This window comes from Mytilus californianus, unplaced genomic scaffold (genome assembly GCF_021869535.1).
Source record: "Mytilus californianus isolate M0D057914Y unplaced genomic scaffold, xbMytCali1.0.p SCAF_4, whole genome shotgun sequence".
Classification (NCBI taxonomy): domain Eukaryota; kingdom Metazoa; phylum Mollusca; class Bivalvia; order Mytilida; family Mytilidae; genus Mytilus; species Mytilus californianus.
The window spans coordinates 31,837,677-31,855,725 of record NW_026262690.1 but is presented as its reverse complement, the minus strand read 5'-3'; the positions used below and the strand labels follow the sequence as shown (position 1 = coordinate 31,855,725).

The 18,049-nt window shown below is 32.3% G+C and overlaps 1 protein-coding gene across 6 annotated transcripts in view; it reads right to left on the bottom strand.

Moving 5' to 3' along the window:
- Nucleotides 1-17,388, bottom strand: part of LOC127737895 (low-density lipoprotein receptor-related protein 8-like) — a 35,709-nt gene extending 18,321 nt beyond the window's left edge. The window contains exons 1-10 of one of the 6 annotated variants that reach the window (XM_052248849.1): nt 17,302-17,388; nt 15,284-15,380; nt 12,726-13,172; nt 11,340-11,462; nt 7,175-7,315; nt 6,390-6,539; nt 5,479-5,628; nt 2,585-2,617; nt 2,120-2,281; nt 848-877 (exon numbers count right to left, since the gene is read on the bottom strand). In XM_052248849.1, coding sequence (XP_052104809.1) covers nt 848-877; nt 2,120-2,281; nt 2,585-2,617; nt 5,479-5,628; nt 6,390-6,539; nt 7,175-7,315; nt 11,340-11,462; nt 12,726-13,172; nt 15,284-15,371 — 1,324 coding nt within the window. In that variant the 5' untranslated portion in view covers nt 15,372-15,380; nt 17,302-17,388. The remainder of the gene's footprint in view (nt 1-847; nt 878-2,119; nt 2,282-2,584; nt 2,618-5,478; nt 5,629-6,389; nt 6,540-7,174; nt 7,316-11,339; nt 11,463-12,725; nt 13,173-15,283; nt 15,381-17,301) is intronic. The other 5 variants (XM_052248850.1, XM_052248853.1, XM_052248851.1 and 2 more) reach the window with 5 other exon arrangements.
- Between the last annotated feature and the right edge of the window lie 661 nt (nt 17,389-18,049).

Below are 18,049 nucleotides of genomic sequence, written 5' to 3'. Positions count from 1 at the left end.
GTTCACATTCCACTAGTTGCATCCTTAGTGTTGCTCATTGTAAGTAAAGCTCAGGTAATAAGTTGGCATCACCAGCCATTAGCCAGTACTTTGGTATTGGGATGAAAATACGGATATTACTTTATTGAAATTTGCTGTTATAAAATTGTGGAAGTCATTTAAAATTGAGAAATTATCTTCCTCGTGCTTGGCTCTGATTCCTCGTCGAGTTTCACTTATCTTCTGATCTTTCTTTTTTTTGCTCTATCAGCTCTTCATCGTTTGTATTAGGTTTTGGATTTTCAAATAGTTTGGCTTCGAGAATTACTGAAGAGACATTGTCGAAATACACATCTGGTGCAGTAAAAATTGTACCGTTAAAAAAGATATTACTACCAGTGTGTCGATGATTCAGCTGGTGGACTATTATATAAATAACACATAGCTGAGAGGGTGATAGAGCAGATTGTTACCCAGAGAAAACATTGTCAACTGAGGCGAAGCCAAGGTTGACAATGTCTTTTCGAGGGGTAACATTGTTTTATTAAGCTCTTCAAAGTTTGTATTATAGGTTATGCAATTTCAAAACATTTGGCATCGAGCTTCACTGAAGAGACAGACCTTAATTGTCAAAATGCATCAGATGAAGAAAAATTGGTACTGTTATTGCATTCGGTGGTCATAATTTAGTTCAATATATAGTGGAACCTTGTGATGATCAGTGGCTGTTGTAATATCTTTCTCTACGTGCCTACGTAGGACGTCAGAATTCACAAAAAAATGTCATATCAGTTTTGAGTGTCTCGATACAATATTATTAGGTTGGAAAATCTTTGGAGTGCGTTTTTTTTAATACTAGTAGCCTTACCCGTTGGTGCTTGAGTAACTGGTGCATTAGCTGTAAAATAAAAAAAAAAAGAATTGTGAAATCATGTCAAATAACAATGATATAATCTTAAATTGTTACACCATTGTCCCAGGTTATATCTTACTATATAGTACGAGTTTTGCTCATTGTTGAAGGCCGGAAGGTGAACTGTAATTGTTCAGATCTTTGTCAAGGTTTTGAGATATAGTTGTCTCATTAACGATCATACCACATCTCCTTATTTTCAAATCTTAAGGCAAAGTATACGTAATTCGGATTTTTCTGAAATTTGGTATACAATTAGAACTTGTTCAGAACTGCATCCGACTATCGAAAATTATATGTGTATCATTTATACTACCAGAGATACAATCTATTAAAAACATTTGTGAAACAGATCTACAAATGTACAGAATGTACGTAAAAAGTTGCAAAACAATACAATACTTTAGATTATATCCACAGTGTGTTGTATAAAGATAATATGTTTTTGCTATGAACATTACCGTTTTAATGATATAAAATGTATGTTGAGTCACCAACTTTTACAGTAGAAATCAATTGGTATCACGTAAAGAATAAAAAAAGGCGTAAAAGGGACAAAAATAAGCGTAACGTCGCAATGGCGTCATGCTGCAAAGTCGTAGTTTTTTTGTTTAATATACACCACACAAACTTAAACAATTTACAGAAAAAAAATCAAAACCATTATATTTTCAATCTTTAAAATGAAAAAAAAAAATCTGTTATAACATATATTTTTTAATAAATTTCTGTGGAGGAAAATCGGGAAATCGCAATTTAGAATTTAGAAAAAATGGTATATGTTCGCCCCCTTTTAACGTACATTCTATAAATTCAAAGGTCTATTACATAAATGTTTAATTGATAGAATCTCTTAATAAGTATAAATGCTACATTTTCCGATTTTCATATGAAGTTCAACGAGTTCTAATGCTTACAAAATTTCATAAAAATCCAAAATACTGCCCAATTACATACACTTTCTTCTGTCAAATTTTGAGTAAAAAAATACAATTTAAATCAGTTCTATATATCATCTTGATATATAGTCAGTACTATTTATATGACAGAAAAACTAATAAAACTTAGTAAAAAAGATCAGATTTCGATTCGATTTAGTACAATAAGAATGGCTAATTAGATTCTTTTTTTTTGTGAAAATCATAATAATAAACTTTTGCATCTGCATTGCAGTTTACAAAATAATAAATACATATATCAACAACAAAATCAAGACAAATAACTCACTTGCACAATTTTTTTCATCAGATCCGTCATCACAGTCGCTGATATCGTCACACCTCCAGGAGTTGACAAAACACTGATTTGTGGTGTCACATTTAAATTCTCCGTCACTGCATCCACCTGGAGCACTAGTAGGTCCGGACGTTGGAACTGGCGTTGAATTGTCTAGAAACGAGTTTGTTTTTCTTTTATAAACATTTTAAATATGTTCCGACTGTGTTATTGCAATCCCATACAACATGTCATGTTATTGTATGATATTTATTGCATAGTTTTATAAATTATGTATACGCTGATTGTTAGGATATTTTTCATTCATAGTCAAAATTTCAATTCCGAGGCTTACCCATTTCAAGATATTTAAGTATCGGGAATGCAGAGAAATTTAATTAATAGGGTGAAGCAGTTAGAAGTAGTGAAATTGTCGTGATTTTAAAATGCCTAGTTAACGTATATAAATAAACTTACCTGGACCACTGGTTGGAACTGGAGTTGATTTGTCTGAAAATAGTGAACAGAGGTTTAAAGATACGACATTTCTCCCCTCGTAACAGTTCATTTTTCGAATTTTAACCGCAAGGCTTGCCGATAATTTATTTTGTTTTTAAAATTGTCCTTAAATAAAATATAGTTTCTTGTTGGTCACATGCGCTATATTTTTAACTGAAACTATCAAATTTTCTAATTGTAGAAACGGTTAATGTACCAAGTCAGTAACTGCAATAATTACAAAATATAGTTGATTTTTTACAACTACATTTTTAGCTTGATAAGTTCATATACAGTTCAAAGAGATCAAGAAAATAAAAAGGGGACAATAAAAATCCAAAAAGTCAAGAATATTGCCCCAAAAAAGAAAAACGACGAACAAACAAACGGTCACAAAACATTGCACAGAGACCTGCAGATTAAGCGAACGCCACAAACTCAGGTGTTTCGGAAAGGTCAGCAGGTCCTGCTCCACTAGTTACAACCGTCGTGTTCTAATTTTGGGGATACAATATTTATTTGGAGACACCCATTATTTTATCAATATAATGTTATCACGCTAGTAAATTTATACTCTCTCTTTTACACAAGTGAATAAAATGCAAACATAAAAGATAATTGCTCAACTCTTATTTTTGTAATATTTCTACATCTTCGGATGATGGAATTTCACCTTCAGATTTACCACTTCGTACCCAACATAGCTAAGATATTGATGAAATAACGGAGGATGAGATTAAAGACGTACTCAAATCTTTGGAAATTGGTAAAGCATCCGGTGAAGATTGTATCAGTCATCAAATGTTAAAATATACTGCTAATAGTGTGCGTGTACCTTTATCATATATATTCGATTGTTCAATGAGAACTTCAAACTGTCCAAGTTGCTGGAAAGTTGCTAATGTTTTAGCTTTTTAAAAAAAGGTGATAAATCGATGGTTTCAAACTATCGTCCTATTGCATTGTTAAGCTGTGTGGGTAAAGTTTTTGAAAGGATAGTTTATAAACATATTTTTAATATCATTTTTGAACACCAGCTATTGTATAAATTCCAGTCAGGTTTCGTTCCTTGTCATTCAACATTTCATCAAATGATTGAAATTTATCACAGAATTTGTTTAGCAACGGAAGACTAATTATTTGTATGATTTTTCGTGACATCTCGAAGGCTTTTGACCGACTTTGGCATAAAGGTCTACTGGCAAAAAATAAATCATATGGTATAAAAGGCAAATTATTGGGTTGGATTGAAAATTACTTAATAGGAAACAGAAAGTACTTCTGAAAAATTAAGAATCCACATTTGGAACATTAAAAGCAGGTGTGCCTCAAGGCTCAGTGCTTGGGTCCTTATTATTTCTTATGTTTATAAATGACATGGCAGATGAAATTCAATGTTTAGTTAGACTTTTTGCCGATGATGGTTCACTTATGTATTCTTCGAATAATGATAAAGATATAGAGAGGAGATTAAATATGGATCTAGAAACTTTAAACAATTGGTAAAAATAGTGGCTTAGAGATTTTAATCCTTAAAAAAAAACCAGAATATATGGTGTTTAAATTCCGTAAGGATTTCCAGCCTATTAATTTGAAATTTAATGGACAATTTATTAAAAAAAGTTTATGACCACAAACATTTGGGTGTTACGTTTTCTAACAACTGCAAGTGGTCATAGATAATATTTGCTGTAGTGCCACTAAACAGATTTTTGTTCTTAGGAAATTGAAATATATTCTTAGCAGAAACAATCTTAATAACATATATCTTGCATACATACTTCCACTTTTAGAATATGCATGCGAGCTATGGGATGGGTGCTATGTTGGAGATTTTGAAAAAAATTGAGCGCTTGCAGCTTGAGGCAGCCAGAATTATTACTGGACTTTCGCAATTTGCAAGAAAAGAATCCCTACTTTTTGAAACTGGATGGGAAACTTTGAGTTCTAGAAGAAATAGACGTAAATTATATTTATTTCATAAAATACACAATAATAATGTTCCAAAATATCTTATGGATTGTATCTCAGATTATGCAGATAATTATTATAATACTAGAAACCGTTCTCACTATAAGAGTACCGAGATGTAGATTGGACATATTTTCTAAATCATTTTTCCCTTCCTCAATTCGTGCATGGAATTTATTGCCTTTAGATATTAGATCTATTCAATCATCTCCAAATTTCAAAAACAAAAATACAATCCGGCGAAATGACATTTCATTTTTGGTACCTAAATATTACCTTATTGGAAATAGGATAGAAAACATATTGCATTCAAAATAACGGCACAGATGTAGTCCATTAAAAGCTGTTTTATACAGAGTTAATTTAGTAAATGACTCAAGCTCAAAGTCCACTCTACATAAATTTTAGAAATCAGTTCTTTGAAAATATCCAACAATTAGTTGTAATTTCCATAGAACATATTTTATTTGGATTGGGTCAAAACAAGTACTAAGGGAGCTACCATTTGATTTTGATAGGGAAGGGGGGTGGGCTAGGATGAAAAATTTTGTCCTGCATTTTTTTTTAGTTGTAATCTCTGTCCTGCCTTTTTATTTTTCACTCTATTCGGTCCTGCCTTTTTTATTAGTTTATCCTGACTTTTTTTTACATAAATTGTCATCCTGCCTTTTTATTTTGCCAAGTTGCTCATCCTGTCCTTTTTTTTACTCAAAACTCCTGTCCTGCCTTTTTTCAAATTTCATCCTAACCGCGCCCTTAAAAATCAAATGGTGGCTCCCTTATAACTATAATAGGAATTCAAATAATTATAAGTGCCGGAATTTAACAATATATACGTATTTGCCACAATCAAATATATCGCGCAAATCTAATTTTCAATTATATTAATTTTTTGTCTGTACCTCCACAGTTCTCCTCGTCAGACCCATCACTACAGTCCGTTACTTCATCACACTTCCAGGAGTTAACATAACATTCATCTGTAGTGTCACATTTAAACTCTCCTTCTGAACACTCACCTGGAACACTGGTTGGAGCTGGGGTTGATTTGTCTGAATGAAAAGTGAACAGAATGAGTTTAAAATGACATTACTCATGTCTTTTTCGTAATCATAGTAAAATGCCACAATTCTGCTACTGTAACCGTTTCTAAGGATGTTTAGATGTCATATCTTCAATTTAAAATACATAAAAATTGATTAGTGCAAGGCTGGTATTCGGAAGTAAAATACTACTCATTTGAACAGATTGGAAGAAAACACGTAAAATTTATAAAATCGGCGATTATATATTTGAAAGATACAAAACTATATACATATACATGAATACTTTGCGTAATGCAGTTACATCATGAATAAAATAAATCATATACTTCACATTTTTCAAGCATTAATATAGATTATCCGTGAATTGTGTCGCAAATAAGGTTATAGGAGTAATTTTGTCATCAACTTCTTTCCCTCAGAAATTCAACTTGATGATAAAGGCAATTGAAACAGTCACCATGTGGCTTGTATGCATGGAACTGCATCTACGAACTTATACCCCGTAAACTTGATTTTTTTTTAGATTCAGGAAGGGACTTCAAAATTTAAAACATGTACAAACATCAATTATCCAAGCCCATTGTCCTTTTTTTTAAATTTTCATTAAAGATACTTGAGTTACATAAACAGTTTGGCTCCACGTTGATATTCAGTTAAAAAAAATTTCGGGTTAAAAAAGTACGGGTTCATTATGGTTGAAAAATGTCAATTTCAATTTTTTAAATTTCTTTAATGTATGAAGTTTTGTAGACAACACCATTCATTACCTTCACAATTCGCCTCGTCAGACCCATCACTACAGTCCGTTACTTCATCACACTTCCAGGAGTTAACAAAACATTCCTCTGTAGTGTCACATTTAAACTCTCCTTCTGAACACTCACCTGGAACACTGGTTGGAGCTGGGGTTGATTTGGCTGAATAATTGTTAAATCATTTTTAATGTTCATTATCTGATTTATGTTGTTTTAAAGATGCCAAGTCACGCTTTATGAGTGTATAAGTAGTAGAAAATGGATGGAAATAAGCGCATTTATTTGCATTCTTTAAAAGTTTATATTGAGCTAGCTACGGGATAAATCATTTATGTTAAAATCATTATTCATAGTGTTTTAAGTAAACTATTTTAATTATCGTTTGTAGGTATATTTTCTTTGTACATAGTTCAGTCTCTGAGACTATTTTTTTTGTCTAAATACATGTATTATATTTAACATCTCCAATCAGACAGACGTGACTGCGTACTAATACTTCCCGTGGATCCAAACACTTACCGGCCCCTTTTCCAGAAGCACGAACAAAAAGATTGAAAAGTCATAGACGAATATACCCTCACAGTGCACCAAACTATTCAGTAAGTTAAAATTAACTATAGTTTTATAGCAACATTGGTAAAGAGAAGAGCGAATTGGTAATCCTCAAGATGCCAAAAATATCTTTCATGTATCAAAGCATAGTTCAGTAAAAATGATGTATAACCATGGTTGAACGAAAGATGATTCTACAACAATAGACCTTTAAGGAAAGAGATACTCTATCTATATATTTGTACCTTCACAGTTCTCTTCATCTGAATTATCACCACAGTCTTTAATGTCATCACACTTCCAGTCCTTAGGATAACATCCCTCGCCGTTATCACATGCTAGTTCATCAGAAGGACATGTCTCTGGAGTTGGGCTTGGATTCGGTTCTAAATTAAAAAGAAACAAAGAAATATAGCTTTGGTCGTGCCAACACAATTTTGAACGGATTGGATATGTTTTTTTTTTATTCATAACACAAAATTTAATGTTGCAAAAAGACACATGAAAATCAAAAGAATAACATGACATAGAAATTGCAAAAAGACACGTGAAAATCATAAGAATAACATGACATAGAAGTTGCAAAAAGACACATGAAAATCAAAAGAATAACATGACATAGAAGTTGCAAAAAGACACATGAAAATCAAAAGAATAACATGACATAGAAGTTGCAAAAAGACACATGAAAATCAAAAGAATAACATGACATATAAATTGCTTTTAATTCCGTAGCTTTGATTGGCTGAATCATTCAAAGAGTTATATTTTATTTCCGTATAAATGTACCATCTACGACTACACGTGCCCTCTGTCACAACGTTATAACAATGCATAGAAAAACAAACAAAAGATTTTTAAAACTCGTAATTTCATGGTGGAAATTTCTGTAATGTTTATTTACTTCTTTTTATGGGTAGTAAAATCGTTGAACGTACGCACATTTTAGTATGAAGAGTTCTTCATACAAAATGTGCTTCGCGAACCCAATAAAATGACAAATGTCATAGGAATTGTCCTAAATTTATGACATCATTTAAGGTGTCTTATGATGGTCTTTACTGTAGGATATATTTTATGATGATTATTTTGTAAACAATAACGGCCACTGTCAGTTTATTTAAGGAGAATCGTATATAGGCAAATATTTTTCCTAGAAATAGACTGCTTATGGACTATGATAATCCACTGGACTATTTGGATGAAATTAGCATTATACGCTTTTATCGATTATATTGAGGTGTCACTATGCTAGGACGGATTCGATAAACAGGTCACAGAAGACAAAGATTTGAACAATTACAGGTCACCGTACGGCATTTAACAATGAGCAAAACCCATACCATAAAGAAAGTTGACAAATATGAAACAATTTAAAAGAGAAAACCAACTAATATGCAAAAACAATAATCGAAAAATAAATATGACAGACAGAAACTCATTGCAACGACAACAGCTGTGTTACAAGCTCCTGCCCTAGGACAGGCACATAAAAGATGCGACATGGATTTACATATTTGTGAGCTTTATCAACCCTACCCCTTACTTGTGACAGGAATGGTGTGTAACAACACAACAACAATAACCAGCAATAAATAAGTAATAAATAAGTTATACTCTGACTCTAGGGTCTAAGCACACAATCAATTAGCAAAATGACCCCGGAACCGATCTAAGAGGACCATGTTCTCCCGGACTTAATGTCAATTATTATCCTATGTATTCACTTTTGTGAAGACCAAAGGGCGAGAGTGTAAACTACTATAGGTCATCGTACGGCCCTTCGACAATGGATAAAACCAATATCTTATATTAAGTTATAAAAAGGCACCGACATGAAAAAATGTGAACCAACTCAGAAGATAAAAACTACGATTTATGCTTAAACAAACTGTAACAGCACCATATGAGAACAAACTGTACAAGTCTGTTGGAAAGGACACGACTCTTCAGATTGACACGAAGCAAAATAAAAAACCGAATAAATAAAACAAAAACATATATATATCCTACTTTCATATATATAAGTTTTGTGAATATACATATTTCTACAAGTCTATTTAAAGATTTGTTCCATTATGTTCTATTTAATGATTACTAAATACGAATAAGATGAAATAATATCGTATTGACAAATATTTCAGCACAACAAGCTATCTTCTTCAGTGTCAATCTTATTTTTCAAAATGCATAATACAATCTGAAAAATCCTTTCATATATGTAACACAAGTAATATACATTTTTGACATTTATTCTTACTCGATGAATAATGTGTGTGCATCACAAAAAAAGACAAGATGATTTAAAAAAAACGTAACATTTGTTGGCAAAAACATGTTGTCAGAACATTTTTAATCGTACACATCGTGACATCGGAGCATAGTGAGGCAACTGGACCAGATGATATACCATCCTGTATACTAAAGACAGCAGCAGACCAACTTGCTCCAATTCTTACAGAACTGTACCAAGCATCCCTCAACACCGGAGAAGTCCCTCAAGATTGGAAAGATGCAAATGCAGTCCCTCTCTTCAAAAAGGATGAAAGACATTTAGCATCAAACTACAGACCTGTATCACTTACATCAATTACATGCAAGGTCCTAGAACACATTGTACACAGCAGCGTAATGGACCACTTTGACAAAAACAAAATCCTTACAAACGCACAACATGGATTCCGAAAACGACGATCTTGCGAATTCCAACTTATCATCACCATTCATGATATTGCATCGATATTAAAAAGTAACAGCGAAGTAGATATCATCCTACTAGATGTCGCAAAAGCGTTTGATAAAGTGCCACACCATCGCCTACTACATAAACTTGAGTATTACGGAGTAAACCCTAAAACAAACAAGTGGATAAGATCATTCCTACAAAACAGAAGGCAAAGCGTTATCATAGAGGGAGCTGTCTCTGAACAGGTACCACTACTCTCTGGTGTACCTCAAGGCACAGTTCTTGGACTTCTGCTGTTCCTAGCCTACATAAATGACATGCCAGAAACAGCAACAGCATCAGAGACCAAATTATTTGCGGACGACAGCCTCCTCTACAGAACAATAATCAACCAAGCAGAAAGCGACCTACTGCAGAAAGACCTAACGTCATTAGAGGACTGGGAAAATAAATGGCAAATGAGCTTCAATGCGAAAAAATGCATTGTAATCCAAATACAATCCAAGAACCGTCCAGTGATACCAACTTATTACAAACTACATGGACACACACTAGACACCATTGAAGCCAGCAATTACCTAGGATAACAATCAGCGATAACCTAACCTGGGACAGACATATTGACAATATAGTGGGTAAAGGCAACAAAACACTAGGCTTCATAAGACGGAACCTAAAAGATTGCACTAAAACGGTTAAAGCAGCAGCATATTCAACAATAGTAAGACCTTCAGTTGAATATGCATGCACGGTATGGGACCCAACAAAACAGACTAAAATAGAGGCAATTGAACAAGTGCAGAAAAGAGCAGCCAGATTTGTAAACAACAACTATACAGACCGCACACCTGGCTGTGTAACAAACATTGTAAAATCATTAAAATGGGAAAGCCTTGAAGACCGCAGGAAACAAAATAGGCTATGCATGTTGTTCAAAATACAACATGATCTAATCGACATAGATCGGCACCAATATCTGACGCCAAACGATAGCCGGACCAGAGGTAAAAACCGCTTCTATCAAGAAAGGGCCACAACAGACGCCTTCGGCCAATCCTTCTTTCCAAGGACCACCATGGACTGGAACCAACTGCCAACATCAGCGACAGCAGCAGACACAGTCGAAGGATTCAGAGCTGCCCTGAAGGCATTCTCTGCTAAAACCTAGACAGTAACATCCTGTACATAGTTTTATTTTGTATATATATATATAGAATGTTTTAAATGTAAATAGCCAAGAGAAAACTTTCTGTGTTGTCCGACACTGCGCAAAGTTTTCGCGGGACCTAATACATTCAGTTATTGAATCCGGTTCCTTACCTGGAAGAAGAAGAAGCGAAAGATCTGATTTAAATCCGATTTGCGAAGAATGGAGTTCCGTGTATAATATATGTATAATATGAACTTTCGAAGAATGCCTTTCCGTGTATAATATATGTATAAAGTGAACTTTCGAAAAATGGTCTTCCGTTGTAATATATGTATAAAGTGAACTTTCGAAGAATGGTCTTCAGTGTGTAATATATCTATAAAGTGAACTTTCGAACCTCGTATTCTCGAAAATTTTACAGATAGTCTGATTTGTTTAAATTTACATTTCACTTTCTCTCAGGATAAAAATAAAAAAATATCGACCTAAAAATATAACGAATTCTTATATAACTATTAAAAATATAGGTTTGAATCATTATCGAACTCGCATTCAAAATTTTTGTTTAACTCACTATCATCACATCCGCATTCGTCACTTCCGTCCAAACAATTGGCGATACCATTACATCTTTCATTTACAGGAATACATGTCGAACCCTTTTTACATTCAAATTCAGCTGCTACATCACACTGTCCTGGGTGACATTTTGGATATAAAGGAAAACAATGTTTTAAAAAGGAAACCAATGCTTTTAAAAATACGCATCAAACAAAACGTTCAACTGGAAGCCTTTATGTAAAGCAAAATATTGTCCTATGAAATATTTTCCCCCAAGACAATATTTCATGACTATGTATCATGAAATATTGTCATCTATGAAAAAATGCCCAGAGAAGGACAAATTCCCATTGTGAAATTTTGTCTGTATATAGACAATATTTCACAGATGATTACTATCAAATTTTGTCCTCTTAAAGGCAATTATATTTTGTGTGTATTGAGACAATGTTTCATAGACAGATTGTTATGAAATTTTGTCTCACGAAGGGGAGTTTATCAACATATATTATGTTGGATAATGATATTGTATTTGACTGATAATAACAAATAAACACAAATTTATATTTCAGTTACATTGTACTGCTGTTCCTCCAAAATACTATCGCAAAAAGATTTGTCAATATAGTATTTACAAATACTATTAGTACATTCAATTTTGAACATAAATAAGATAATGATGGGAGTTTTTAACGACCTTGACTGGCTATACAGCCCTCGCACGGTCGGCTCATAAATAAGTGAGTTTCGGTACATTACTTGTATGTATACAGTATAATGTAGTACAAAGGAACATACATTAGACAATTCTTTAATCTATACTTAACCATTTATAAAGCATCTATGCAAATTTGAAACTAGCTTATGTTAAAATAAATATTATTTTGAAATATAAAATACTTACTTTACAAAATAATTTCAGTAAGAAATCTAAAAATGTGCATACTGCATGCTTGTGTACTATTTTAATTTTGTAATAATTTGATTAAGAAATATTTCATAGACAGTATTTCACAGTATAATAATGTCACAATAGACAGTATTTCACTATGAAATATTATCATGGACAGTATTTCATAGTGAAATATTGTCATGGACAGAATTTCATAGTGAAATATTGTCCTGTAGGAGGTGAAAAAAATTTCATGGACAAGGACACTATTTCATTAAGAAAATAGTGTCCGCGGACAATATTTTATATGAAATTTTGTCCAACTGACAATATTTCATGGGGGACAATATTTTATGTTACATTTACTCCCCCTCCCCCCTTTCCAACTCATAACTAGTATAATTTTGTCTTATACGTGTGTTTGTGCATAGAGATTTAGAATATCAATATACGTCGGGAGTGTATTCATGCTTTAAAAACCAGAAGGGAAAGAACATGTGGTATTACCTTGATTGCAAGGAAACAACCATACTCCACTCTGTGAGTCTTTTGTGGCTATTCCAACGTTAACTACATTCAATGGATTTTTTTTATCTTTCCATTGCAAGATTTTAATTTTATCTCCATTTTTGACTTTGATCTTGTTGTTTTTCCAAGTTATTAGAAATTCGCTAAATTCGTCTTGATTTAAAACTGCACCATGAAATAACGCTTTTATTTTTCCATTTTTACCAGCTTGGATCATTGACACAGTGTTACCTGATCCCCCTAGAACAATTTTATACAAGGGATCGTTGGTATTGTCTGTTGACATTAAGGCGATTTCGGCATCATGACTGGCCTTGATCTTCAACTTAATTTTGATATTTTCCGAGTCGTCAATAGTTATACCATAGTCGGACAAGACTTTATAACCATCTGTCTTGTCTGTTGTAATGCTCATATCTGCACATGCTTCAAAATAGAAATACGCCTATTTGAATATAACATAAACTATTTGTACTTCTTTGGATCCCACTTAGCTTAGAACATTTCTATTATGTTTAAGTAGCTCTTCTTGTTCCTCTCATCAACTACACAGAATTAGTTGAAATTGGTTAAGCACATGAGAGATATATTTGATGAATGAACGTGCTAGGAAGTACATGAGATATATATTTGAATTGTTCGTGCTATGAAAAAAGAGGTTCTTTAAAGACATTTTATAATTTTGTAAGTGGATTGGAAATATAAAAATAAAAAGATGTGGTATGATCGCCAATGAGACAACTCTCCACAAGTGACCAAATGACACACCAAGCCTACAAATCTCAAGTAACATTAAACTTTATCACTCATGATTTAATTGATAAAAATAAAGGTAAAATTGTTATAGTATTTTTTTACTTTAATATTCCTCGATTAGTAACCGTCTGACATTAAGCAGTAGGCTATTTATCAGTAAAAAGCGGAAAAATGAAAATAAATATTTTCAAAAAATTTCTCTGGATACTGTATTTTGGTCATAAACAAGCTTCTGTCCAAATTTCACAAAATTCCATGTAGGTTGGCATAGTTATTGATGTCTAAAATAAACTTTAACCTCAGACTAAATCTGAATGTTAACTGTAAGAAGACTAAATCTGAATGTTAACTGTAAAAAGACTAAATCTGAATGTTAACTGTAAAAAAACTAAGTCCATTTATTGGTAAAATACGGAAAAATAAAAATAAATGTTTTCAAAATTTTGCTCTGGATACTGGATTTTGGTCATAAACAAGCTTTTGTCCAAATGTCATAAATTCCATATAGGTTTGAAAAAGTTATTGATGACTGAAAAAAAATTTAACCACAGACTGAACCTAAATGTTGACGACGCCGACGACGGATTCTAGGATCGCTATGTCTCGCTTTCGCGAAATAAATTTCGCAGGCTCGACAATAATGGAAATAGTTTAACACAATTACTTATTCCCTTTTGAAATTCCTGTTATTAGGTCACCACTCATTGTGGTATTTAATATCTAGTAAAAAGGTAAGTCATTGGTCAGAATACAAAATAAACCAAACAAATTGCTTTTTACCGACGTTTATTTTGACCAGTGCAGTTAAGTTGAATTATGAAAATTCACCATGATGATTTGTTTTAGACTCCTCAAAAACTGTTTAAAAGAGGAAAAATGAAAGTTATACGTTAACGTTTAAATCATGTTTCCTTTGTCGTAACATGGAAGTAATATTACTTCCATTACTTCCATGGTCGTAACCAGTGGTTCCTTGGGACATACAGATCAATTTGTAATCAAAACAATCAGTAGCAATAAGACAAAAAAATTGCTTATACAACGACAAATTGATTTACCAAAACTTTTTTCAACGTTTGTAATTTTTTTTTAGAAAAGACCATTGCTCTGATAATCCATTTCAATAATAGATGGAACACTAAGCGTAAGAAAAAGCTTTAAGGGTATAACAAGGACATTTTAAAGAAATTCATTTTGATTGTGACAAAAAAGGTAAACGACGAGAATGAAAAACAAATTAAAAAGAATCCCAAGACAATTTAAGGCACTAGAAACAAGACTCACTATCCACATTGTACAGTGTATAAACTTACTGATATTGTCAAATAGAAAGTCGACTTATAAAATATTTTTTTCTCCAATTAAATGGCCCATGAAGAGCAACGTAATTTAATACAATGAGTTTTTATAACTTGCATAACTTATAGGTTCAATTAACCGGGTGTACCATTGGTAACAACCTTTGTTGTAGTTGTGTTATATTTATTTAAACATGTTCACAAGTCACTAAAATAAACAATTTTTTTACATGTACTTATTTACTTACTGTCGTAATTTTTTTAAAGGGAGGATTTTCTATAATCAGAAAAAATGAGATTTTCTGTTTATAAGAAAAGTAGGATTCTACATTATAAGAAAAAAAAATAGAATAGTAAATGAGAATATACATGTATTTATTTGTTTTGGCTGTTAGAATGTGTAGTTTAAGCAAATTTCAGAGAATTCATGAAATAATCAAAGTGAAGTTATAGGAAGAGTAAATGATTTTAAACTAGTCTTACCCGATTGTCTTTTGTTGTATGGTATACGTAAAGATAGAGTTGTACCGAAAATACATAAAAGTACAAGCAGTTTTATTCTTCCAATCATTCTCAAAATCTGTAAAAATAAAAATTCAAATTAATTAAAAGTTGTAAACAAATAATCCGGTATAAGTTCAGATTATAACAGGTATTGCAAAACACTATACGGTAACCAATTACTGTATCGATAATACATTTCTACTGTGTGATTTAATTTTATTTTTACATATTGATCTATTAAATTTGACCCACAAAAAGCATATATTTGTCCGATGACTCGTTCAACTATAATCCAAAACCTTTTTTTCTTCTGCAATTGTTTAAGGTTCATGTGGACCCTTTGACTAAACTGGGTGAAAATTTACTCTGAATACAGACAAACCTGAGTATCTGGATAAATTTTAAGGCATATAATGCTCTAGATAAATGAAATTCTAATATATTTTCTCTTTAAGAAAATTAAAAACTTAACTGGATTTTGCAGTGCACTTTTTTTCATTCCTCCAGAAAGTGCCAAAATAAACAAAGTTGGGATAGAGATTTGAGAACATCCCTACAGTTAATAATTGAAGTGAACTGTATTGATTGACATAGACAATAGAGGGACAATAGATACCTAACAATAATTGATGATTTAAACTGTGTACCTGAGTGGACCATATCAAGTGAAACTCAACTGTTTGTTAATTTTATCATCTTCTGCAGGGACGAAAAAAAGTGCATAGCAAAATCCAGTTAAGTTTTAAATTTTCTAAAACATAAAATGCATTTGAATTTTATTTATCCAGGGCATGCTATGCCTTAAAACTTTTCCAGATGAACAGGTTAGTCTGTACTCGGAGTAAATTTTGAGGTGAAAACGCAGCCATTTTAGCCAAAGGGTCCACATGAACCTTAAGGTTCACCACAGCGGGTTGACAAAAATGGCAGTGTACTCTGAGCACCTTGAAAACATTTAAGGCATTACTGGATCTAGATATACAAAAGTTATAAGCAGTTGATGTATTACAGAATTCAAAAGCCGGTCACATTTTATTTCAAGTCTCCGGCAGATGGTAAAATAAACAAACACACGAGATTCTCTTGAAACGGACCACTCAGTTGCATACTTAAGGAGATTTCTAGTGTCCCTTTATTGTCCATGTTAATACTGAGATACCTAAGAGAAAATGAAGAATAAATACAGGTCCATCCATTATTACATAAGCGGAACTTCTCAAAAATCTTTCTCGACTTAGTTTGTTTTGGCACTTTCTTTAGGAACAATAATAAATGCACAGCAAAATCCAAGCAAGTTTATTTTTATTTTCTGAAACATGAAATTTGTTTATTTAAGTCCAACAAAGTCTTACGACTTTATAGGTACACTGGTTTGTCTCTCGATGTTTGTCTGTACTCAGAGCGAAATTTGATGCTGAAATTATCTATGATAAACCTTAAACTTCCACCCTGTATACAAATATTTTCAGAAATTTTCAGACTGTTAAAGAGTTAATTGGATGTATTATCTATAACTCGACTTGTGTGATCTAACACGTTACTGTTTCATGTAAAACAATATAAAATATATGTTGAAATATATCAAAACCATATCTCCGAAATTTTACATGTAATGCGCACAGTCAGATGTAATGCGCCGATGTTGGTAGACCAATAATATGTTTTTTGCCAATTCAGTCTTATAAGAAATGTACTGGTCAATTACAATTTCACAAATAATATAACAAGATTTCAGATTGAACAATGAAAAAGTGTAGTAAAAAGGTAAGACAAATATAATAGATGCAAATTTGAAACAATAACATAGTAAGTAATGCACAATAGTAACTGAACATTTGTTGATTTTGAAATATTGAATATAAGAAATTTATGTAGAAAATGAAAACAGTGGTAATATGGTTCTAAAATAGACGTTCACTTCCAATAGTTATAAAACATATTTCAAATACTGTTAGAGCATAAAGTTTTATGATTGTACATTCTACATATAAACTTACCTTTTGACTGTTCCAGTACTAAGTTTTTCCTTGAGTGGTGTTCAGTACGAAACACATACCTTTTTATAGTCTCCACCTTCGGACAATTTCTCGCCTGGTCAGTTATCGGCTTTTATTAATTTCATTAAGAATTTCTCGCTTGCTTGATTTAGTTTTGAATTGTAGATAAAAATCGTATCACATGTCCGTGAAAACAAAGGGGTATCTCGCGAACACGCACGTATTTTTGGCCAGTTACTTCAATTAAATTTGGTCACTACCAAACCTGAGTTAAAACTGACATGATTTTTATTCAAGTCAGATTTAATCAACCAGTAACAAAAATATTATCGTAAGATTTGGACGTAAGCAGTAGTTGATGACCACTACATTGTAATAGTGGTCAGATGAAGGCTTCAGACGTAAGCATTAGTTCATGACGATTGACGTGATTTCTATAGCTTTACTTAAAATTCATGTCGTTCCAAATAAATTTGGTAGTAAAATATGTAAGTAGTGTTTTGACCTGCGACATGTTAATAAAGGTAATATGGGAGTATACATAAAAAGTGCAACCTATATGTTGTGCAAAATTCTTTTTTTTGGAAAGATAATATCCGAGAAAAACTATTTTGTAACTGAAAGGGAAACTTACTGATAGAATTTTTAAACTTGATTTGTGACATTAATTCAAGAAATTAAGGAAAAACTAATCTCCATTATCCATCATTATGCTACACAAGAAACTAGATGAATTCACAGCACATTT